At 44.7% G+C, this 26,048-nt stretch overlaps 1 protein-coding gene across 1 annotated transcript in view; it reads left to right on the top strand.

The window, feature by feature from the left end:
* ATP8B3 (ATPase phospholipid transporting 8B3) overlaps nt 1–26,048 on the top strand; it is a 652,733-nt gene that overhangs the window by 90,589 nt on the left and 536,096 nt on the right. The window contains exon 5 of the mRNA XM_069740644.1: nt 15,248–15,309. Coding sequence (XP_069596745.1) covers nt 15,248–15,309 — 62 coding nt within the window. The remainder of the gene's footprint in view (nt 1–15,247; nt 15,310–26,048) is intronic.

Below are 26,048 nucleotides of genomic sequence, written 5' to 3'. Positions count from 1 at the left end.
ATGCAGTTTAAATTTCGTGTTTTCAAGTTTGCATGTTTTTGCGCTGCAGTGTGCTGCCCTATTTATTTAACTATATACGAGTTGGCGACTTTGGGTTCAGCACCTGTTCACACTCAGTCTATGTTTGGATGTGCAGATCAGGTTTTTTGAAATGTATTCTCTAGCCTTCTGATCGTGCACTCACTGCCTCCTAGCTTCAGGTGTTTTAATTATAGTAGGTCCAGTACCCCTCCACAGTGAGAGAGAATTTGAGTCCAAGGAGAGGTTTCACATGTACCCATTCAGATGGAGACGTTTATTCTCAGCGAGGTAGGTTTAGAGTAGGACCTCGTATAAGAGAGATGCCGTAAAGTGGCTACGAGGTACACATAAAATTGGCTATTTTTATGCGCTAAAAGCTCTCATTTTTCATATTTCTAGTGCAGTAATGCAGTTTAAATTTCGTGTTTTCAAGTTTGCATGTTTTTGCGCTGCAGTGTGCTGCCCTATTTATTTAACTATATACGAGTTGGCGACTTTGGGTTCAGCACCTGTTCACACTCAGTCTATGTTTGGATGTGCAGATCAGGTTTTTTGAAATGTATTCTCTAGCCTTCTGATCGTGCACTCCCTGCCTCCTAGCTTCAGGTGTTTTAATTATAGTAGGTCCAGTACCCCTCCACAGTGAGAGAGAATTTGAGTCCAAGGAGAGGTTTCACATGTACCCATTCAGATGGAGACGTTTATTCTCAGCGAGGTAGGTTTAGAGTAGGACCTCGTATAAGAGAGATGCCGTAAAGTGGCTACGAGGTACACATAAAATTGGCCATTTTTATGCGCTAAAAGCTCTCATTTTTCATATTTCTAGTGCAGTAATGCAGTTTAAATTTCGTGTTTTCAAGTTTGCATGTTTTTGCGCTGCAGTGTGCTGCCCTATTTATTTAACTATATACGAGTTGGCGACTTTGGGTTCAGCACCTCTTCACACTCAGTCTATGTTTGGATGTGCAGATCAGGTTTTTTGAAATGTATTCTCTAGCCTTCTGATCGTGCACTCCCTGCCTCCTAGCTTCAGGTGTTTTAATTATAGTAGGTCCAGTACCCCTCCACAGTGAGAGAGAATTTGAGTCCAAGGAGAGGTTTCACATGTACCCATTCAGATGGAGACGTTTATTCTCAGCGAGGTAGGTTTAGAGTAGGACCTCGTATAAGAGAGATGCCGTAAAGTGGCTACGAGGTACACATAAAATTGGCCATTTTTATGCGCTAAAAGCTCTCATTTTTCATATTTCTAGTGCAGTAATGCAGTTTAAATTTCGTGTTTTCAAGTTTGCATGTTTTTGCGCTGCAGTGTGCTGCCCTATTTATTTAACTATATACGAGTTGGCGACTTTGGGTTCAGCACCTGTTCACACTCAGTCTATGTTTGGATGTGCAGATCAGGTTTTTTGAAATGTATTCTCTAGCCTTCTGATCGTGCACTCCCTGCCTCCTAGCTTCAGGTGTTTTAATTATAGTAGGTCCAGTACCCCTCCACAGTGAGAGAGAATTTGAGTCCAAGGAGAGGTTTCACATGTACCCATTCAGATGGAGACGTTTATTCTCAGCGAGGTAGGTTTAGAGTAGGACCTCGTATAAGAGAGATGCCGTAAAGTGGCTACGAGGTACACATAAAATTGGCCATTTTTATGCGCTAAAAGCTCTCATTTTTCATATTTCTAGTGCAGTAATGCAGTTTAAATTTCGTGTTTTCAAGTTTGCATGTTTTTGCGCTGCAGTGTGCTGCCCTATTTATTTAACTATATACGAGTTGGCGACTTTGGGTTCAGCACCTGTTCACACTCAGTCTATGTTTGGATGTGCAGATCAGGTTTTTTGAAATGTATTCTCTAGCCTTCTGATCGTGCACTCCCTGCCTCTTAGCTTCAGGTGTTTTAATTATAGTAGGTCCAGTACCCCTCCACAGTGAGAGAGAATTTGAGTCCAAGGAGAGGTTTCACATGTACCCATTCAGATGGAGACGTTTATTCTCAGCGAGGTAGGTTTAGAGTAGGACCTCGTATAAGAGAGATGCCGTAAAGTGGCTACGAGGTACACATAAAATTGGCCATTTTTATGCGCTAAAAGCTCTCATTTTTCATATTTCTAGTGCAGTAATGCAGTTTAAATTTCGTGTTTTCAAGTTTGCATGTTTTTGCGCTGCAGTGTGCTGCCCTATTTATTTAACTATATACGAGTTGGCGACTTTGGGTTCAGCACCTGTTCACACTCAGTCTATGTTTGGATGTGCAGATCAGGTTTTTTGAAATGTATTCTCTAGCCTTCTGATCGTGCACTCCCTGCCTCCTAGCTTCAGGTGTTTTAATTATAGTAGGTCCAGTACCCCTCCACAGTGAGAGAGAATTTGAGTCCAAGGAGAGGTTTCACATGTACCCATTCAGATGGAGACGTTTATTCTCAGCGAGGTAGGTTTAGAGTAGGACCTCGTATAAGAGAGATGCCGTAAAGTGGCTACGAGGTACACATAAAATTGGCCATTTTTATGCGCTAAAAGCTCTCATTTTTCATATTTCTAGTGCAGTAATGCAGTTTAAATTTCGTGTTTTCAAGTTTGCATGTTTTTGCGCTGCAGTGTGCTGCCCTATTTATTTAACTATATACGAGTTGGCGACTTTGGGTTCAGCACCTGTTCACACTCAGTCTATGTTTGGATGTGCAGATCAGGTTTTTTGAAATGTATTCTCTAGCCTTCTGATCGTGCACTCCCTGCCTCCTAGCTTCAGGTGTTTTAATTATAGTAGGTCCAGTACCCCTCCACAGTGAGAGAGAATTTGAGTCCAAGGAGAGGTTTCACATGTACCCATTCAGATGGAGACGTTTATTCTCAGCGAGGTAGGTTTAGAGTAGGACCTCGTATAAGAGAGATGCCGTAAAGTGGCTACGAGGTACACATAAAATTGGCCATTTTTATGCGCTAAAAGCTCTCATTTTTCATATTTCTAGTGCAGTAATGCAGTTTAAATTTCGTGTTTTCAAGTTTGCATGTTTTTGCGCTGCAGTGTGCTGCCCTATTTATTTAACTATATACGAGTTGGCGACTTTGGGTTCAGCACCTCTTCACACTCAGTCTATGTTTGGATGTGCAGATCAGGTTTTTTGAAATGTATTCTCTAGCCTTCTGATCGTGCACTCCCTGCCTCCTAGCTTCAGGTGTTTTAATTATAGTAGGTCCAGTACCCCTCCACAGTGAGAGAGAATTTGAGTCCAAGGAGAGGTTTCACATGTACCCATTCAGATGGAGACGTTTATTCTCAGCGAGGTAGGTTTAGAGTAGGACCTCGTATAAGAGAGATGCCGTAAAGTGGCTACGAGGTACACATAAAATTGGCCATTTTTATGCGCTAAAAGCTCTCATTTTTCATATTTCTAGTGCAGTAATGCAGTTTAAATTTCGTGTTTTCAAGTTTGCATGTTTTTGCGCTGCAGTGTGCTGCCCTATTTATTTAACTATATACGAGTTGGCGACTTTGGGTTCAGCACCTGTTCACACTCAGTCTATGTTTGGATGTGCAGATCAGGTTTTTTGAAATGTATTCTCTAGCCTTCTGATCGTGCACTCCCTGCCTCCTAGCTTCAGGTGTTTTAATTATAGTAGGTCCAGTACCCCTCCACAGTGAGAGAGAATTTGAGTCCAAGGAGAGGTTTCACATGTACCCATTCAGATGGAGACGTTTATTCTCAGCGAGGTAGGTTTAGAGTAGGACCTCGTATAAGAGAGATGCCGTAAAGTGGCTACGAGGTACACATAAAATTGGCCATTTTTATGCGCTAAAAGCTCTCATTTTTCATATTTCTAGTGCAGTAATGCAGTTTAAATTTCGTGTTTTCAAGTTTGCATGTTTTTGCGCTGCAGTGTGCTGCCCTATTTATTTAACTATATACGAGTTGGCGACTTTGGGTTCAGCACCTGTTCACACTCAGTCTATGTTTGGATGTGCAGATCAGGTTTTTTGAAATGTATTCTCTAGCCTTCTGATCGTGCACTCCCTGCCTCTTAGCTTCAGGTGTTTTAATTATAGTAGGTCCAGTACCCCTCCACAGTGAGAGAGAATTTGAGTCCAAGGAGAGGTTTCACATGTACCCATTCAGATGGAGACGTTTATTCTCAGCGAGGTAGGTTTAGAGTAGGACCTCGTATAAGAGAGATGCCGTAAAGTGGCTACGAGGTACACATAAAATTGGCCATTTTTATGCGCTAAAAGCTCTCATTTTTCATATTTCTAGTGCAGTAATGCAGTTTAAATTTCGTGTTTTCAAGTTTGCATGTTTTTGCGCTGCAGTGTGCTGCCCTATTTATTTAACTATATACGAGTTGGCGACTTTGGGTTCAGCACCTGTTCACACTCAGTCTATGTTTGGATGTGCAGATCAGGTTTTTTGAAATGTATTCTCTAGCCTTCTGATCGTGCACTCCCTGCCTCCTAGCTTCAGGTGTTTTAATTATAGTAGGTCCAGTACCCCTCCACAGTGAGAGAGAATTTGAGTCCAAGGAGAGGTTTCACATGTACCCATTCAGATGGAGACGTTTATTCTCAGCGAGGTAGGTTTAGAGTAGGACCTCGTATAAGAGAGATGCCGTAAAGTGGCTACGAGGTACACATAAAATTGGCCATTTTTATGCGCTAAAAGCTCTCATTTTTCATATTTCTAGTGCAGTAATGCAGTTTAAATTTCGTGTTTTCAAGTTTGCATGTTTTTGCGCTGCAGTGTGCTGCCCTATTTATTTAACTATATACGAGTTGGCGACTTTGGGTTCAGCACCTGTTCACACTCAGTCTATGTTTGGATGTGCAGATCAGGTTTTTTGAAATGTATTCTCTAGCCTTCTGATCGTGCACTCCCTGCCTCCTAGCTTCAGGTGTTTTAATTATAGTAGGTCCAGTACCCCTCCACAGTGAGAGAGAATTTGAGTCCAAGGAGAGGTTTCACATGTACCCATTCAGATGGAGACGTTTATTCTCAGCGAGGTAGGTTTAGAGTAGGACCTCGTATAAGAGAGATGCCGTAAAGTGGCTACGAGGTACACATAAAATTGGCCATTTTTATGCGCTAAAAGCTCTCATTTTTCATATTTCTAGTGCAGTAATGCAGTTTAAATTTCGTGTTTTCAAGTTTGCATGTTTTTGCGCTGCAGTGTGCTGCCCTATTTATTTAACTATATACGAGTTGGCGACTTTGGGTTCAGCACCTGTTCACACTCAGTCTATGTTTGGATGTGCAGATCAGGTTTTTTGAAATGTATTCTCTAGCCTTCTGATCGTGCACTCCCTGCCTCCTAGCTTCAGGTGTTTTAATTATAGTAGGTCCAGTACCCCTCCACAGTGAGAGAGAATTTGAGTCCAAGGAGAGGTTTCACATGTACCCATTCAGATGGAGACGTTTATTCTCAGCGAGGTAGGTTTAGAGTAGGACCTCGTATAAGAGAGATGCCGTAAAGTGGCTACGAGGTACACATAAAATTGGCCATTTTTATGCGCTAAAAGCTCTCATTTTTCATATTTCTAGTGCAGTAATGCAGTTTAAATTTCGTGTTTTCAAGTTTGCATGTTTTTGCGCTGCAGTGTGCTGCCCTATTTATTTAACTATATACGCGTTGGCGACTTTGGGTTCAGCACCTGTTCACACTCAGTCTATGCTTGGATGTGCAGATCAGGTTTTTTGAAATGTATTCTCTAGCCTTCTGATCGTGCACTCCCTGCCTCCTAGCTTCAGGTGTTTTAATTATAGTAGGTCCAGTACCCCTCCACAGTGAGAGAGAATTTGAGTCCAAGGAGAGGTTTCACATGTACCCATTCAGATGTAGACGTTTATTCTCAGCGAGGTAGGTTTAGAGTAGGACCTCGTATAAGAGAGATGCCGTAAAGTGGCTACGAGGTACACATAAAATTGGCCATTTTTATGCGCTAAAAGCTCTCATTTTTCATATTTCTAGTGCAGTAATGCAGTTTAAATTTCGTGTTTTCAAGTTTGCATGTTTTTGCGCTGCAGTGTGCTGCCCTATTTATTTAACTATATACGAGTTGGCGACTTTGGGTTCAGCACCTGTTCACACTCAGTCTATGTTTGGATGTGCAGATCAGGTTTTTTGAAATGTATTCTCTAGCCTTCTGATCGTGCACTCCCTGCCTCCTAGCTTCAGGTGTTTTAATTATAGTAGGTCCAGTACCCCTCCACAGTGAGAGAGAATTTGAGTCCAAGGAGAGGTTTCACATGTACCCATTCAGATGGAGACGTTTATTCTCAGCGAGGTAGGTTTAGAGTAGGACCTCGTATAAGAGAGATGCCGTAAAGTGGCTACGAGGTACACATAAAATTGGCCATTTTTATGCGCTAAAAGCTCTCATTTTTCATATTTCTAGTGCAGTAATGCAGTTTAAATTTCGTGTTTTCAAGTTTGCATGTTTTTGCGCTGCAGTGTGCTGCCCTATTTATTTAACTATATACGAGTTGGCGACTTTGGGTTCAGCACCTGTTCACACTCAGTCTATGTTTGGATGTGCAGATCAGGTTTTTTGAAATGTATTCTCTAGCCTTCTGATCGTGCACTCCCTGCCTCCTAGCTTCAGGTGTTTTAATTATAGTAGGTCCAGTACCCCTCCACAGTGAGAGAGAATTTGAGTCCAAGGAGAGGTTTCACATGTACCCATTCAGATGGAGACGTTTATTCTCAGCGAGGTAGGTTTAGAGTAGGACCTCGTATAAGAGAGATGCCGTAAAGTGGCTACGAGGTACACATAAAATTGGCCATTTTTATGCGCTAAAAGCTCTCATTTTTCATATTTCTAGTGCAGTAATGCAGTTTAAATTTCGTGTTTTCAAGTTTGCATATTTTTGCGCTGCAGTGTGCTGCCCTATTTATTTAACTATATACGAGTTGGCGACTTTGGGTTCAGCACCTGTTCACACTCAGTCTATGTTTGGATGTGCAGATCAGGTTTTTTGAAATGTATTCTCTAGCCTTCTGATCGTGCACTCCCTGCCTCCTAGCTTCAGGTGTTTTAATTATAGTAGGTCCAGTACCCCTCCACAGTGAGAGAGAATTTGAGTCCAAGGAGAGGTTTCACATGTACCCATTCAGATGGAGACGTTTATTCTCAGCGAGGTAGGTTTAGAGTAGGACCTCGTATAAGAGAGATGCCGTAAAGTGGCTACGAGGTACACATAAAATTGGCCATTTTTATGCGCTAAAAGCTCTCATTTTTCATATTTCTATTGCAGTAATGCAGTTTAAATTTCGTGTTTTCAAGTTTGCATGTTTTTGCGCTGCAGTGTGCTGCCCTATTTATTTAACTATATACGCGTTGGCGACTTTGGGTTCAGCACCTGTTCACACTCAGTCTATGCTTGGATGTGCAGATCAGGTTTTTTGAAATGTATTCTCTAGCCTTCTGATCGTGCACTCCCTGCCTCCTAGCTTCAGGTGTTTTAATTATAGTAGGTCCAGTACCCCTCCACAGTGAGAGAGAATTTGAGTCCAAGGAGAGGTTTCACATGTACCCATTCAGATGGAGACGTTTATTCTCAGCGAGGTAGGTTTAGAGTAGGACCTCGTATAAGAGAGATGCCGTAAAGTGGCTACGAGGTACACATAAAATTGGCCATTTTTATGCGCTAAAAGCTCTCATTTTTCATATTTCTAGTGCAGTAATGCAGTTTAAATTTCGTGTTTTCAAGTTTGCATGTTTTTGCGCTGCAGTGTGCTGCCCTATTTATTTAACTATATACGAGTTGGCGACTTTGGGTTCAGCACCTGTTCACACTCAGTCTATGTTTGGATGTGCAGATCAGGTTTTTGAAATGTATTCTCTAGCCTTCTGATCGTGCACTCCCTGCCTCCTAGCTTCAGGTGTTTTAATTATAGTAGGTCCAGTACCCCTCCACAGTGAGAGAGAATTTGAGTCCAAGGAGAGGTTTCACATGTACCCATTCAGATGGAGACGTTTATTCTCAGCGAGGTAGGTTTAGAGTAGGACCTCGTATAAGAGAGATGCCGTAAAGTGGCTACGAGGTACACATAAAATTGGCCATTTTTATGCGCTAAAAGCTCTCATTTTTCATATTTCTAGTGCAGTAATGCAGTTTAAATTTCGTGTTTTCAAGTTTGCATGTTTTTGCGCTGCAGTGTGCTGCCTTATTTATTTAACTATATACGAGTTGGCGACTTTGGGTTCAGCACCTGTTCACACTCAGTCTATGTTTGGATGTGCAGATCAGGTTTTTTGAAATGTATTCTCTAGCCTTCTGATCGTGCACTCACTGCCTCCTAGCTTCAGGTGTTTTAATTATAGTAGGTCCAGTACCCCTCCACAGTGAGAGAGAATTTGAGTCCAAGGAGAGGTTTCACATGTACCCATTCAGATGGAGACGTTTATTCTCAGTGAGGTAGGTTTAGAGTAGGACCTCGTATAAGAGAGATGCCGTAAAGTGGCTACGAGGTACACATAAAATTGGCTATTTTTATGCGCTAAAAGCTCTCATTTTTCATATTTCTAGTGCAGTAATGCAGTTTAAATTTCGTGTTTTCAAGTTTGCATGTTTTTGCGCTGCAGTGTGCTGCCCTATTTATTTAACTATATACGAGTTGGCGACTTTGGGTTCAGCACCTGTTCACACTCAGTCTATGTTTGGATGTGCAGATCAGGTTTTTTGAAATGTATTCTCTAGCCTTCTGATCGTGCACTCCCTGCCTCCTAGCTTCAGGTGTTTTAATTATAGTAGGTCCAGTACCCCTCCACAGTGAGAGAGAATTTGAGTCCAAGGAGAGGTTTCACATGTACCCATTCAGATGGAGACGTTTATTCTCAGCGAGGTAGGTTTAGAGTAGGACCTCGTATAAGAGAGATGCCGTAAAGTGGCTACGAGGTACACATAAAATTGGCCATTTTTATGCGCTAAAAGCTCTCATTTTTCATATTTCTAGTGCAGTAATGCAGTTTAAATTTCGTGTTTTCAAGTTTGCATGTTTTTGCGCTGCAGTGTGCTGCCCTATTTATTTAACTATATACGAGTTGGCGACTTTGGGTTCAGCACCTGTTCACACTCAGTCTATGTTTGGATGTGCAGATCAGGTTTTTTGAAATGTATTCTCTAGCCTTCTGATCGTGCACTCCCTGCCTCCTAGCTTCAGGTGTTTTAATTATAGTAGGTCCAGTACCCCTCCACAGTGAGAGAGAATTTGAGTCCAAGGAGAGGTTTCACATGTACCCATTCAGATGGAGACGTTTATTCTCAGCGAGGTAGGTTTAGAGTAGGACCTCGTATAAGAGAGATGCCGTAAAGTGGCTACGAGGTACACATAAAATTGGCCATTTTTATGCGCTAAAAGCTCTCATTTTTCATATTTCTAGTGCAGTAATGCAGTTTAAATTTCGTGTTTTCAAGTTTGCATGTTTTTGCGCTGCAGTGTGCTGCCCTATTTATTTAACTATATACGAGTTGGCGACTTTGGGTTCAGCACCTGTTCACACTCAGTCTATGTTTGGATGTGCAGATCAGGTTTTTTGAAATGTATTCTCTAGCCTTCTGATCGTGCACTCCCTGCCTCCTAGCTTCAGGTGTTTTAATTATAGTAGGTCCAGTACCCCTCCACAGTGAGAGAGAATTTGAGTCCAAGGAGAGGTTTCACATGTACCCATTCAGATGGAGACGTTTATTCTCAGCGAGGTAGGTTTAGAGTAGGACCTCGTATAAGAGAGATGTCGTAAAGTGGCTACGAGGTACACATAAAATTGGCCATTTTTATGCGCTAAAAGCTCTCATTTTTCATATTTCTAGTGCAGTAATGCAGTTTAAATTTCGTGTTTTCAAGTTTGCATGTTTTTGCGCTGCAGTGTGCTGCCCTATTTATTTAACTATATACGAGTTGGCGACTTTGGGTTCAGCACCTGTTCACACTCAGTCTATGTTTGGATGTGCAGATCAGGTTTTTTGAAATGTATTCTCTAGCCTTTTGATCGTGCACTCCCTGCCTCCTAGCTTCAGGTGTTTTAATTATAGTAGGTCCAGTACCCCTCCACAGTGAGAGAGAATTTGAGTCCAAGGAGAGGTTTCACATGTACCCATTCAGATGGAGACGTTTATTCTCAGCGAGGTAGGTTTAGAGTAGGACCTCGTATAAGAGAGATGCCGTAAAGTGGCTACGAGGTACACATAAAATTGGCCATTTTTATGCGCTAAAAGCTCTCATTTTTCATATTTCTAGTGCAGTAATGCAGTTTAAATTTCGTGTTTTCAAGTTTGCATGTTTTTGCGCTGCAGTGTGCTGCCCTATTTATTTAACTATATACGAGTTGGCGACTTTGGGTTCAGCACCTGTTCACACTCAGTCTATGTTTGGATGTGCAGATCAGGTTTTTTGAAATGTATTCTCTAGCCTTCTGATCGTGCACTCCCTGCCTCCTAGCTTCAGGTGTTTTAATTATAGTAGGTCCAGTACCCCTCCACAGTGAGAGAGAATTTGAGTCCAAGGAGAGGTTTCACATGTACCCATTCAGATGGAGACGTTTATTCTCAGCGAGGTAGGTTTAGAGTAGGACCTCGTATAAGAGAGATGCCGTAAAGTGGCTACGAGGTACACATAAAATTGGCCATTTTTATGCGCTAAAAGCTCTCATTTTTCATATTTCTAGTGCAGTAATGCAGTTTAAATTTCGTGTTTTCAAGTTTGCATGTTTTTGCGCTGCAGTGTGCTGCCCTATTTATTTAACTATATACGAGTTGGCGACTTTGGGTTCAGCACCTGTTCACACTCAGTCTATGTTTGGATGTGCAGATCAGGTTTTTTGAAATGTATTCTCTAGCCTTCTGATCGTGCACTCACTGCCTCCTAGCTTCAGGTGTTTTAATTATAGTAGGTCCAGTACCCCTCCACAGTGAGAGAGAATTTGAGTCCAAGGAGAGGTTTCACATGTACCCATTCAGATGGAGACGTTTATTCTCAGCGAGGTAGGTTTAGAGTAGGACCTCGTATAAGAGAGATGCCGTAAAGTGGCTACGAGGTACACATAAAATTGGCCATTTTTATGCGCTAAAAGCTCTCATTTTTCATATTTCTAGTGCAGTAATGCAGTTTAAATTTCGTGTTTTCAAGTTTGCATGTTTTTGCGCTGCAGTGTGCTGCCCTATTTATTTAACTATATACGAGTTGGCGACTTTGGGTTCAGCACCTGTTCACACTCAGTCTATGTTTGGATGTGCAGATCAGGTTTTTTGAAATGTATTCTCTAGCCTTCTGATCGTGCACTCCCTGCCTCCTAGCTTCAGGTGTTTTAATTATAGTAGGTCCAGTACCCCTCCACAGTGAGAGAGAATTTGAGTCCAAGGAGAGGTTTCACATGTACCCATTCAGATGGAGACGTTTATTCTCAGCGAGGTAGGTTTAGAGTAGGACCTCGTATAAGAGAGATGTCGTAAAGTGGCTACGAGGTACACATAAAATTGGCCATTTTTATGCGCTAAAAGCTCTCATTTTTCATATTTCTAGTGCAGTAATGCAGTTTAAATTTCGTGTTTTCAAGTTTGCATGTTTTTGCGCTGCAGTGTGCTGCCCTATTTATTTAACTATATACGAGTTGGCGACTTTGGGTTCAGCACCTGTTCACACTCAGTCTATGTTTGGATGTGCAGATCAGGTTTTTTGAAATGTATTCTCTAGCCTTCTGATCGTGCACTCCCTGCCTCCTAGCTTCAGGTGTTTTAATTATAGTAGGTCCAGTACCCCTCCACAGTGAGAGAGAATTTGAGTCCAAGGAGAGGTTTCACATGTACCCATTCAGATGGAGACGTTTATTCTCAGCGAGGTAGGTTTAGAGTAGGACCTCGTATAAGAGAGATGCCGTAAAGTGGCTACGAGGTACACATAAAATTGGCCATTTTTATGCGCTAAAAGCTCTCATTTTTCATATTTCTAGTGCAGTAATGCAGTTTAAATTTCGTGTTTTCAAGTTTGCATGTTTTTGCGCTGCAGTGTGCTGCCCTATTTATTTAACTATATACGAGTTGGCGACTTTGGGTTCAGCACCTGTTCACACTCAGTCTATGTTTGGATGTGCAGATCAGGTTTTTTGAAATGTATTCTCTAGCCTTCTGATCGTGCACTCCCTGCCTCCTAGCTTCAGGTGTTTTAATTATAGTAGGTCCAGTACCCCTCCACAGTGAGAGAGAATTTGAGTCCAAGGAGAGGTTTCACATGTACCCATTCAGATGGAGACATTTATTCTCAGCGAGGTAGGTTTAGAGTAGGACCTCGTATAAGAGAGATGTCGTAAAGTGGCTACGAGGTACACATAAAATTGGCCATTTTTATGCGCTAAAAGCTCTCATTTTTCATATTTCTAGTGCAGTAATGCAGTTTAAATTTCGTGTTTTCAAGTTTGCATGTTTTTGCGCTGCAGTGTGCTGCCCTATTTATTTAACTATATACGAGTTGGCGACTTTGGGTTCAGCACCTGTTCACACTCAGTCTATGTTTGGATGTGCAGATCAGGTTTTTTGAAATGTATTCTCTAGCCTTCTGATCGTGCACTCCCTGCCTCCTAGCTTCAGGTGTTTTAATTATAGTAGGTCCAGTACCCCTCCACAGTGAGAGAGAATTTGAGTCCAAGGAGAGGTTTCACATGTACCCATTCAGATGGAGACGTTTATTCTCAGCGAGGTAGGTTTAGAGTAGGACCTCGTATAAGAGAGATGCCGTAAAGTGGCTACGAGGTACACATAAAATTGGCCATTTTTATGCGCTAAAAGCTCTCATTTTTCATATTTCTAGTGCAGTAATGCAGTTTAAATTTCGTGTTTTCAAGTTTGCATGTTTTTGCGCTGCAGTGTGCTGCCCTATTTATTTCCCTGTCTAAAGCCATCATAGCCACCTCTGCTTCTAGGGCCGGAGTGATGGGATGCATCCTCATTATCCCCCTTATACACTCAGTCCAACTCCAAAGCATGGTATTACTCCCAGTGAACTTCGGGAGGTTATTTACCATGGCCCCAGGGAGATGCTTGATCTAGGGCCCCCTACAACTGCTTGATCTGCTGCCTCTGCGCCAATGTACGACATCCTGCCGACTATGCCAATGTTTGAAATCGCAAGGAATGTGGGATGTCGTCATGGACAGGAGGCAGATCAAGAGTTAAAAGTTTTATTTAACAATAAGTGTACTCCACGCATGGAGTAATAGGTAGCAGGATAGTGATAGGGAATGGGACAGAACTTGGAGAGTGACAGGTTAGGACAGGGATGAATGATAGTTCAGTAATTAAAGAGGTGAAACTTATCAGACTGTAGTCTTCTTATGTCAAGCGTCTCAGGGTTCCAACGGTAGCACCTACAACAGCAGCAGCACATGATGTCTCGATGAACTCTGTGATGGATGGGGGTCCAACGGTGGCACTGACAACAGCGGCGCCTGACGTCTTTGGGGAGAGAGTAACTTTCCCTTGCCCACGTGTGTCCAATGTGTGAAACTGCCGGAACAAGACTTCGCTCTGTGGTGTACACAAATCCTGGGTAGCAGGGCACTGGCCTAGCCATCTGTCTCTTACGGTGTCACACACCCAATGCAGTCTCCGGCGTTAAGTTTGAGTCACCTCCAGGCTCGAAGGATAGTGGGGGATTGCAGGTTAGTCGTCTACCAGCTGTGGACCTGTATGCAGGGGTACTGTCAAGTCAGCCTGCGCAAGCCCTCTGCCCTCACAGCTGACACACCACCCATCTCACCACTCAGCTTCCCTGCCTGGGCTCTGGCTCTTTTCCCGCGTGCAGCGGTATTTATCTTGGCCCCGCCTACTACAGTCACATGCAAGGGTTCGTCCGGGAATGAAAATCTTCCCCCCTGCAACATGGGTGACAGCCCCGGCAGTTTCGAGACCGGCGTGAGAAAGGTACCCATGTTTTTGTTCTTCCTCTTACAACTACTTCCATCTTTACACCGGTATCGCCACTTTTCTAAAGGATGTAAGGTCCTGGTCCTTCGCCACCATGACCCACCAGATTCACTATGTAATTTATGCCACAACAGTAACATAAATTATTGCCGAAATTTGCACCAGCTCATAGCGAAAGACACAATTCTGCATTCAATTCTGTCCATCATCCTAATTGATCTGGCTAATGCTTACACACCGAGTGCTACAATAATGTTTGTCCAGAGATCCATTGGGGTAGGCAAACAAGTAAATGTTAGTAGAAAATTGACCCCAGTGTGAATTTGTATAAAGTTGTACAAGGTATTTACGTTACATGGCATCTTCCATACCCATGAGATGTTGATTAATATGAATTCATATACCGTATTTTTCGGACTATAAGACGCACCGGACCATAAGACTCACCTTGGTTTTAGAGGAGGAAGTTAGGAAAAAAAAATTGAAGCAAAAAATTTGTAAATTCTGTACTGTAATATTCCCTATCCTGGTATATTTGGTCCCCTAATCCCCATTCTGATACACATGGCCCTCATCCCTATCCTGGTATGCATGGCTCCCTCATCCCTATCCTGGTATACATGGCATGGTCCCCTCATCCCTATCCTAGTATACATGGCTCCCTCATCCCTATCCTGGTGTGCATTAGCCCATCCCAGTCCTGGTATTATTGGCCCCATCATGGTCCTGGTTCAATTGGCCCCATCCTTATTCTGGTACAAATGGCTCCATACTGTTTCTGGTATGATTGGTCCCATCCTTTTTCTTTTATAATTGGCCCCATCTTGTTCCTGATATGCATGGCCCCATCAGGAAAGATTAGAAAAAGCAAACCATTACACTCACCTACAAGGCGCTCCCTCGCAGCCTCCTGCTCCGGTGCCAGCAGCTGCTTAATGTTTGTAAGCAGTGCATAGCAGGGATATCATGCACTGCTCACAAGCAAAGCACAGCTGACAGAATACTCACCGGAACCATTCATTGCAGAGAGTGATGAGTATCCATTCCTCTTCAGTAGCGCGCAGTGTCAGCCAGCGGCTTCCTGCTGCGGCCGGTGGTCACGTGTGCTGATACTTAAGAGAAATGAAGCCTCCAGTCTCCTGTGACCCGATGCTCCGCTGAAACCACTCCCCCACCTCAGCCAGAGCCCATACATCTGGACTATAAGACGCACCCCCATTTTCCTCCACATTTTGGGAGGAAAAAAGTCTGTTTTATAGTCCAAAAAATATGGTAATTGACCAAAAGTACAGACTACATAAATAAACAAAAAATACTTTTATCTCTTCAGGCACGCCACAGAAGTGACAAGGCTATAAACAACAGAGAATGTGAAATCCTTAAAGAAAAACGGTTAGTGGTTTTTAACTTTAATTTTTATTTAATAATAAATAAAAGAATAAAGTTTGAAATTATACGGGTTTGTGCATATTAACAAACAATTGGTTCAGAAATGCATGTGTAATGCAATAATTAAAAGGTTGTGTTACTACTTGTTAATTGCTTTGTATGTGAACTAACTGCAATAGATAAGCTCCTTTGTAAATACTTCCCTTTCCAAATCCTTTTGTACCCTTAAGGTACCTTCACACATAATGATATCATTAAGGATATCGTTGCAACGTCACGCTTTTTGTGACGTAGCAACGATCCCGCTAACGATATCTTTATGTGTGACAACGACCAACGATCAGGCCCCTGCTGGGAGATCGTTGGTCGTGGGGAATGATCAGGACCTTTTTTTGGTCGCTGATCACCTCGCTGTCATCGCTAGATCGGCGTGTGTGACGCCGCCGATCTAGCGATGTGTTCACCTGTAACCAGGGTAAACATCGGGTTACTATGTGCAGGGCCGCGCTTAGTAACCCGATATTTACCCTGGTTACCATTGTAAAAGTAAAAAAAAAAAACAGTACATACTCACATTCTGATGTCTGTCACGTCCCCCGGCGTCCACAGGGTTAAAACTGCTTTCGGCAGGAGCGCTGCTAATGCACGCGCTCCGGCCGAGAGCTTCCCTGCACTGACTGTCAGTGCCGGCCATAAAGCAGAGCACAGCGGTGACGTCACCGCTGTTACTGCCTCTGAAAAGTCGGGTTGAGTGAAATCGGCCGATCTTATTGAAAAGTCGGGGTCGGGGATCGGCCGAAACACGAAACCCAATGCAAAGTTAATGGGAAATATATATATTTTTTTATATTTACTGCAGCGCGATATAGCAGAAAAGCCGGTAATTCAATTGTCGGCTTTTCATTTCTCCTGCCTAAACCCGACATGATATGAGACATGGTTTACATACAGTAAGCCATGGCATATCCCCCTTTTTTTGCATATTACACACTACTAATGTTATTAGTGTGTATGTGCAAAATTTCGGCGCTCTAGCTATTAAATTTAAGGGTTAAATCCCAGAAAAAATTGGTATGGGCTCCCGCGCAATTTTCTCTGCCAGAGTAGTAAAGCCAGTGACTGAGGGCAGATAATAATAGCCTGGAGAGGGTCCATGGTTATTGCCCCCCCCCCCGGTTGAAAACATCTGCCCCCAGCCACCCCAGAAAAGGCACATCTGTAAGATGCGCCTATTCTGGCACTTGGCCACTCGCTTCCCATTCCCGTGTAGCGGTGGGATATGGGGTAATGAAGGGTCAATGCCACCTTGCTATTGTAAGGTGACATTAAGTCAGATTAATAATGGAGAGGCGTCAATTCTGACACCTATCGATAATTAATCCAATTGTATGAAAGGGTTAAAAAAAACACACACATTATTAAAAAGTATTTTAATGAAATAAACACACAGGTTGTTTTAATATTTTATTGCTCTCTCAATCCACCTGAAGACCCTCGTGCTGTAACAAATTAAAAATAATAAACCAACAATATACATACCTTCCGTTGATCTGTAACGTCCCACGCTGTAAATCCATCTGAAGGGGTTAAAATATTTGACAGGCAGGAGCTCTGCTAATGCAGCTGTGCTCGTGGCTGTAAAACCCCGGAGAATGAAGGTAATGTAGGTCAATGACATATAGTTACCTTCATTCGCGGTGATGCGCCCTCTGCTGGATGTCCTCAAATGACCTCGAGCGTGGGAACTTTTTCTGAGAACTCTGTTATACTTGGAATAAGATCCCCCTGACCCATTTGTAGGTGTCAGAATTGATGCCTCTCCATTATTAACCCCTTTCTGACATCAGACGTACTATCCCGTCGAGGTGGGGTGGGCCCCCATGACCAGCGACGGGATAGTACGTCATGCCCTTTAATGCGACACTGCGACTTAAGTCGCGGTGATCGCATTAAAATTCCGACGCCATCTTACCTTGGGGAAGATGGCCTCGGCATCCTGGGGTATGGCGTCCCCTCCCCCGCCTCCCGATCGCTGTGATTGACTGTTCAATTTTGAACAGCCAATCACAGCCTTTCTCATTGTTTCAGCCAATCAGCTTGGCTAAAACAGTGAGGTTCCAGCCTAGGATCGAGCACCGGCCAAAACCCCCCCCGGATTGGTGCGATCGACGATCACATCGATCGCGCCAATCGCAGGGCACAGCGGCGGTGTTACCGCGCTGTGCCCTGCCTGAAAGTACCTGATCCGGAGCCTTCCTCAGCTGCCCTGTGGCTCCGGATCCTGCAGCTGTGATTGGCGTGATCGATGTGATCGTCGATCGCGCCAATCAGGAACAGACCCTGCTTGGAAATACATGTGCCGGGCCCTGCATCTTCCTGCCACCTCCTGCAGCTCTGCCAATCAGGGCACAGCACTGTGCCCTGATGGTGACCTGCCGGTGACCTGCTGGTCACCTGCTGGTCACCTGCTGGTGACCTGCCGGTGACCTGCCTATGATCGGAGCTGTGAGCTCCGATCATAGGCTGGTGCCTAGCGACACCGGCGTCACCAGGGCCACCTCTGATTGGTGGGATCGATGTGATCATTCGATCCCACCAATGACAGGTCACAGCAGCGGTGTGACCGCTCTGTGACCTGTCTCACCTGTCCCTGACCTGTCTTACTGCTCTTCAGGAATCCTCACACTTGGTGAGGAATCCTGAAGAGCGGTCACGTTGACAGATCCCCTCCTGTGCTGAGACTTGTGGTGCCACAGTAGCCTGTGACACCACAATTCTTGCTAAAGAAAGAAGACAGAAGAAAGAAGAGAGACTACAACCGTAAGTGTTCATCCCCGATCCCGGCCCGATCTTACTTCACCCCCCCTTACCATTACCCCCACCTTCCCCTTCCCCTTCCCCCTCCACCCCCACTTTGCGCCGCGTACGTCTGTGCCCAAATTTAGCAGCCGCCAAGCGTTGATTGGTGACGCAGTTCACCGATCAACACTCGTGCTCGCTTTTCTTTTTCACCCCCTTTAGCGCCGCCGAGCGTTGATTGGTGACGCAGTTCACCGATCAACACTCGTGCTCGCTTTTCTTTCCCACATCCCCTTGCGCGCACCCAAAGCTGCGTCCAAACCCGTGCCTTTCATTTTTCTTTTTTTTTTTACACATCCCCGTCCACGCACCCCGCCGCTGCGTCTGAACCCGTGCCTTTCATTTCTTCTTTTTTCCACATCCCCGTCTGCGCACCCAGCCGCTGCGTCTGAACCCGTGCCTTTCATTTCTTTTTTTTTTTTTTTCACATCCCCGTCCACGCACCCAGCCGCTGCGTCTGAACCCGTGCCTTTCATTTCTTTTTTTTTTCTTCCACATCCCCGTCCACGCACCCCGCCGCTGCGTCTGAACCCGTGCCTTTCATTTATTTTTTCTTTTTCCACATCCCCGTCCACGCACCCCGCCGCTGCGTCTGAACCCGTGCCTTTCATTTCTTTTTTTTTTTTCACATCCCCGTCCACGCACCCCACCGCTGCGTCTGAACCCGTGCCTTTCATTTCTTTTTTTTTTTCCACATCCCCGTCCACGCACCCCGCCGCTGCGTCTGAACCCGTGCCTTTCATTTCTTTTTTTTTTCCACATCCCCGTCCACGCACCCCGTCGCTGCGTCTGAACCCGTGCCTTTCATTTCTTTTTTTTTTTTTCCACATCCCCGTCCACGCAACCTGCCGCTGCGTCTGAACCCGTGCCTTTCATTTCATTTTTTTTTCCACATCCCCGTCCACGCACCCCGCTGCTGCGTCTGAACCCGTGCCTTTCATTTCTTTTTTTTTTTTTTTTCCACATCCCCATCCACGCACCCCGCCGCTGCGTCTGAACCCGTGCCTTTCATTTCTTTTTTTTTTCTACATCCCCGTCCACGCACCCCGCCGCTGCATCTGAACCCGTGCCTTTCATTTCTTTTTTTTTTCTACATCCCCGTCCACACACCCCGCCGCTGCGTCTGAACCCGTGCCTTTCATTTCTTTTTTTTTTTTTCCACATCCCCGTCCACGCACCCCGCCGCTGCGTCTGAACCCGTGCCTTTCATTTCTTTTTTTTTTTTTCCACATCCCCATCCACGCACCCCGCCGCTGCGTCTGAACCCGTGCCTTTCATTTCTTTTTTTTTTCTACATCCCCGTCCACGCACCCCGCCGCTGCATCTGAACCCGTGCCTTTCATTTCTTTTTTTTTTCCACATCCCTGTCCACGCACCCCGCCGCTGCGTCTGAACCCGTGCCTTTCATTTCTTTTTTTTTTTTCCACATTCCCGTCCACGCACCCCGCCGCTGCGTCTGAACCCGTGCCTTTCATTTCTTTTTTTTTTTTCCACATCCCCGTCCACGCACCCCGCCGCTGCATCTGAACCCGTGCCTTTCATTTCTTTTTTTTTTCCACATCCCCGTCCACGCACCCCGCCGCTGCGTCTGAACCCGTGCCTTTCATTTCATTTTTTTTTCCACATCCCCGTCCACGCACCCCGCCGCTGCGTCTGAACCCGTGCCTTTCATTTCTTTTTTTTTTCTCCACATCCCCGTCCACGCACCCCGCCGCTGCGTCTGAACCCGTGCCTTTCATTTCTTTTTTTTTCCACATCCCCGTCCACGCACCCCGCCGCTGCGTCTGAACCTGTGCCTTTCATTTCTTTTTTTTTTCCACATCCCCGTCCACGCACCCTGCCGCTGCGTCTGAACCCGTGCCTTTCATTTCTTTTTTTTTTTCCACATCCCCGGCCACGCACCCCGCCGCTGCGTCTGAACCCGTGCCTTTCATTTCTTTTTTTTTCTCCACATCCCCGTCCATGCACCCCGCCGCTGCGTCTGAACCCGTGCCTTTCATTTCTTTTTTTTTCCACATCCCCGTCCACGCACCCTGCCGCTGCGTCTGAACCCGTGCCTTTCATTTCTTTCTTTTTCCACATCCCCGTCCACGCACCCCGCCGCTGCGTCTGAACCCGTGCCTTTCATTTCTTTTTTTTTTTTTTTTTACACATCCCCGTTCACACACCCAGCAGCCGCCGAACTTTGATAAGTGACGCAGTTCACTTATCAGAGCTAGGGCCTGCTGTTTTAGACTTTTCCTTTTACAGGTATTTTTTTTTCCTTTAGCTTTTTCCTTTCAGAATAGTTTGCACCAAACACTATCCCCCCCCACACGTACACAGTTACCAATAAATATTACACCCAAGCACCATATTCACAAAAAAAATGTCCCGTTCGTCCCAGCAGCGCTATTCATTGGAGGAGGCATATGCTTTCCTTGCCTCCGACACTGATAGCGAGGGAGAGGATCCCACATTCCTTTACTCTTCAGATTCTTCATCCTCTTCCTCCTCCTCCTCCTCATCTTCCTCCTCGGGTCCTGCGGAACCGCCACGCAGACGCCCCAGGAGAGAAGATCAGGCAGCGCCCACTCCTGAAGATGAACCAGCGCGACCCTCTTCGGACCCCATATGGACGTCGCCCCCCGAAAATTACGAGCCACTGATTCCTGATTTTGTGGCAGTATCAGGAATCAAGTTTGACACCACCGGCCTCACAGAAATAGACTTTTTCAAAGTCTTTTTCTCTGAGGCTTTTGTTAACCTCATGGTGGAGCAAACTAATTTGTATGCTCGGCAATTTTTGGAGCAAAACCCCCGTTCATCATTTTCTAACTGGTCTCCTGTAGACGCAGTTGAAATGACGCAGTTTTGGGGCCTGGTCCTCCATATGGGGATCGTGAAGAAGCCAGAAATTCGGCAATATTGGAGTGTAGATATTTTATATAACACTCCAGTATTCCGAATGGTCATGGTTCGGACGCGTTTTGAGGCCATCCATAAGTTCCTGCATTACAACGATAATGAACGGTGTCCCGCACGAGATGACCCCAATTTTGACCGTCTGTTCAAAGTTCGGCCGGTCATCGAACACTTCAGCAAAAAGTTTGCTGAAGTGTACGTGCCCAAAAGGGACATCTGTGTGGATGAGTCCTTGGTTCATTTTAAGGGGCGGCTCAGATTCCGTCAATACCTGCCCAGCAAAAGGGCCAGGTACGGAATCAAACTCTACAAGCTGTGTGAGAGTACCTCAGGGTACACCTACAGCTTTAGAGTGTACGAAGGGAAGGACAGCAGGATTGAACCGCCTGAGTGTCCTTCCATCCTGGGAGTGAGTGGGAAAATTGTGTGGGATTTGGTGCACCCACTGCTGGATAAAGGTTATCACCTATACACCGATAACTTTTATTCCAGCATCCCACTCTACAAATCCCTCTCTGCGCAAGGTACCGCAGCCTGCGGTACTGTCCGCAAAAATCAGAGAGGCCTCCCGAAGACGCTACTTGGGCAGATGCTCAGAAAAGGTGAGAGCAAAGCCCAATGTAGCGAGCACCTGCTGGTGGTCAAGTACAAGGACAAGAGGGATGTCCTTCTCTTGACCACCATACACGGTGATGGCAGTGCCCTCAGCAGTGTACGGGGTACCTCAACACAGGTCTGCAAACCGGACTGTGTACTGGGGTACAACAAAAACATGGGGGGCGTTGATCTCTCCGATCAACTCCTCCAACCGTACAGTGCTTTGAGGAAGGCCAAGGTGTAATACAAAAAGCTGTCCGTGTACAAATGGCAATGCTCAACGCTTTCCTGCTGTCACGATGTGCACGACACACTGATACGTCGTACCTTCAGTTCCAGGAGGTAGTGGTTAAGGCCTTGATATTTGGCATGAGGGAAGGAGCGGGCCCCAGTACTTCCGGAACTGAGGGTGCTCGTATCGTACCAGGTCAGCATTTTCCGGGGGTGGTCCCGCTAACTGATAGAAAAAGTAAGCCGCAAAAAAGGTGCCGAGTGTGCTACAAAAGAGGAGTACGCAAGGACACAAATCTATCAATGCGACACCTGCCCCGACAAACCTGGCCTGTGTATGAATGACTGCTTCAAATTGTACCACACCTCCATGCACTAATAATTTACTTAACAGGAACCAGTACATTAGTTCCAAAGAGGGGGCGCATCTAAGTAAGTTCCTTGGAGGTCTAGGTTCCAAAATGATGTCACTTGTGTTTTTTTTTTACTGTTTAGGCACATCAGGGGCTCTGCAAATGGAACATGACGCCCTCAGAACTAGTCCATCAAAGTCTGCATTCCAAATCGTCACTGCTTCCCTTCTGAGTCCCGAAGTGCCCAAACAGTTTTTTCCCACATATGGGGTACCAGCGTACTCAGGACAAATTGGACAACAACTTTTTCAAGACACACCTAGATAAGTGCCTTAGGGGGTCTAGTTTCCAAAAAGGGGTTACTTGTGGGGAGTTTCTACTGTTTAGGCACATCAGGGGCTCACCAAATGGCACATGATGCCCGCAGACAATTCCATCAAAGTCTGCATTCCAAAACGTCACTACTTCCCTTCCGAGCCCCGAAGTGTGCCCAAACAGTAGTATTCTCCCACATATGGGGTACCAGCGTACTCAGGACAAATTGGACAACAACTTTTGGGGTCCAATTTCTCCTGTTACCCTTGGGAAAATAAAAAATTGGGGGCTGAAAGATCATTTTTTGTGGGGGAAAAAATAGAATTTTTTATTTTCACGCCGGGCATCATAGACTTTAGTGAAGCACTTGGAGGTTCAAAATTCTCACGACACACCTAGATAAGTTCCTTAGGGGGTCAAGTTTCGAAAATGGGGTCACTTGTGGGGAGTTTCTACTGTTTAGGCACATCAGGGGCTCACCAAATGGCACATGATGCCCTCAGACAATTCCATCAAAGTCTGCATTCCAAAACGTCACAACTTCCCTTCCGAGCCCCGAAGTGTGCCCAAACAGTAGTTTTCTCCCACATATGGGGAACCAGCGTACTCAGGACAAATTGGACAACAACTTCTGGGGTCCAATTTCTCCTGTTACCCTTGGGAAAATAAAAAATTGGGGGCTGAAAGATCATTTTTGTGGGGGAAAAATAGAATTTTTTATTTTCACGCCGGGCATCATAGACTTTAGTGAAGCACTTGGAGGTTCAAAATTCTCACGACACACCTAGAAAAGTTCCTTAGGGGGTCTAGTTTCAAAAATGGGGTCACTTGTGGGGGGTTTCCACTGTTTAGACACATCAGGGGCTGTCCAAACGCGACATGGCGTCCGATCTCAATTCCAACCAATTTTAGCTTGAAAATGTCAAACGGCGCTCCTTTCCTTCTGAGCCCTGCCATGCGCCCAAACAGTGGTTCCCCCCCACATATGGGGTATCAGCGTACTCAGGACAAATTGGACAACAATGTTTGGGGTCCAATTTCTCCTTTTACCTTTGAGAAAATAAAAAATTGGGGACTAAACCATCATGTTTGTGGAAAAAATAGGATTTTTTATTTTCACGCCCGGGCGTTATAAACTTTCGTGAAGCACTTGGGGGATAAAAGTGCTCACTACACACCTAGATAAGTTCCTTAGGGGGTCTAGTTTCCAAAATGGGGTCACTTGTGGGGGGTTTCCACTGTTTAGGCACATCAGGGGCTGTCCAAACGCGACATGGCGTCCGATCTCAATTCCAGCCAATTTTAGCTTGAAAATGTCAAACGGCGCTCCTTTCCTTCTGAGCCCTGCCATGCGCCCAAACAGTGGTTCCCCCCCACATATGGGGTATCAGCGTACTCAGGACAAATTGGACAACAACTTTTGGGGTCCAATTTCTCCTTTTACCTTTGAGAAAATAAAAAATTGGGGACTAAACCATCATGTTTGTGGAAAAAATATGATTTTTTATTTTCACACCCGGGCGTTATAAACTTTTGTGAAGCACTTGGGGGATAAAAGTGCTCACCACACACCTAGATAAGTTCCTTAGGGGTCTAGTTTCCAAAATGGGGTCACTTGTGGGGGGTTTCCACTGTTTAGGCACATCAGGGGCTGTCCAAACGCGACATGGCGTCCGATCTCAATTCCAGCCAATTTTAGCTTGAAAATGTCAAACGGCGCTCCTTTCCTTCTGAGCCCTGCCATGCGCCCAAACAGTGGTTCCCCCCCACATATGGGGTATCAACGTACTCAGGACAAATTGGACAACAACTTTTGGGGTCCAATTTCTCCTTTTACCTTGGAGAAAATAAAAAATTGGGGACTAAACCATCATGTTTGTGGAAAAAATAGGATTTTTTATTTTCACGCCCGGGCGTTATAAACTTTCGTGAAGCACTTGGGGGATAAAAGTGCTCACCATACACCTAGATAAGTTCCTTAGGGGGTCTAGTTTCCAAATGGGGTCACTTGTGGGGGGTTTCCACTGTTTAGGCACATCAGGGGCTGTCCAAACGCGACATGGCGTCCGATCTCAATTCCAGCCAATTTTAGCTTGAAAATGTCAAACGGCGCTCCTTTCCTTCTGAGCCTTGCCATGCGCCCAAACAGTGGTTACCCCCCCACATATGGGGTATCAGCGTACTCAGGACAAATTGGACAACAACTTTTGGGGTCCATTTTCTCTTTTTACCCTTGGGAAATTAAAAAAATTATTGCTGAAAGAACATTTTTGTGTCTAAAAAGTAAAATGTTAATTTTTTCCTTCCATGTTGCTTCTGCTGCTGTGAAACACCTGAAGGGTTAATAAACTTCTTGAATGTGGTTTTGAGCAGCTTGAGGGGTGCAGTTTTTAGAATGATGTCACTTTTGGGTATTTTCTACCATATAGATCCCTCAAAATGACTTCAAATGTGAGGTGGTCCCTAAAAAAAATGGTTTTGTAAATTTTGTTGTAAAAATGAGAAATTGCTGGTCAAATTTTAACCCTTGTAACTTCCTAGAAAAAAAAAATTTGTTTCCAAAATTGTGCTGATGTAAAGTAGACATGTGGAAAATGTTATTTGTTAACTATATTGTGTCACTTAACTCTCTGGTTTAACAGAATAAAAATTCAAAGTTGGAAAATTGCAAAATTTTCAAAATTTTTGCCAAATTTCCATTTTTTTCACAAATAAACGCAAGTTATATCGAAGAAATTTTACAACTACCATGAAGTACAATATGTTACAAGAAAACAATCTCAGAATCGCCAAGATCCGTTGAAGCGTTCCAGAGTTATAACCTCATAAAGGGACAGTGGTCAGAATTGTAAAAATTGGCCAGGTCATTAACGTGCAAACCACCCTTGGGGGTAAAGGGGTTAATCTGACTTAATGTCACCTTACAATAGCAAGGTGGCATTAACCCTTCATTACCCCATATCCCACCGCTACACGGGAATGGGAAGAGAGTGGCCAAGTGCCAGAATAGGCGCATCTTACAGATGTGCCTTTTCTGGGGTGGCTGGGGGCAGATGTTTTTAGCCAGGGGGGGCCAATAACCATGGACCCTCTCCAGGCTATTAATATCTGCCCTCAGTCACTGGCTTTACTACTCTGGCGGAGAAAATTGCGCGGGAGCCCACGCCAATTTTATCGCGATTTAACCCTTAAATTGCCTGTAGCTATTAAATTTAAGGGTTAAAGGCAATTTAAGGGTTAAATCGCGGAAAAAATTGGCGGGAGCCCTCTCCAATTTTTTCTGCGATTTAACCCTTAAATTTAATAGCTAGAGCGCCGAAATTTTGCACCTACACACTACTAACATTAGTAGTGTGTAATATGCAAAAAAACGGGTGATATGACATGGTTTACTGTATGTAAACCATGTCTCATATCATGTCGGGTTTAGGCAGGAGAAATGAAAAGCCGGCAATTGAATTACCGGCTTTTCAACATTATCGC

The sequence above is a fragment of the Ranitomeya imitator genome, chromosome 1, assembly GCF_032444005.1.
Source record: "Ranitomeya imitator isolate aRanImi1 chromosome 1, aRanImi1.pri, whole genome shotgun sequence".
Classification (NCBI taxonomy): domain Eukaryota; kingdom Metazoa; phylum Chordata; class Amphibia; order Anura; family Dendrobatidae; genus Ranitomeya; species Ranitomeya imitator.
Note: the sequence above shows the minus strand (reverse complement) of the source record. Positions and strands in the feature narration are given on the sequence as shown.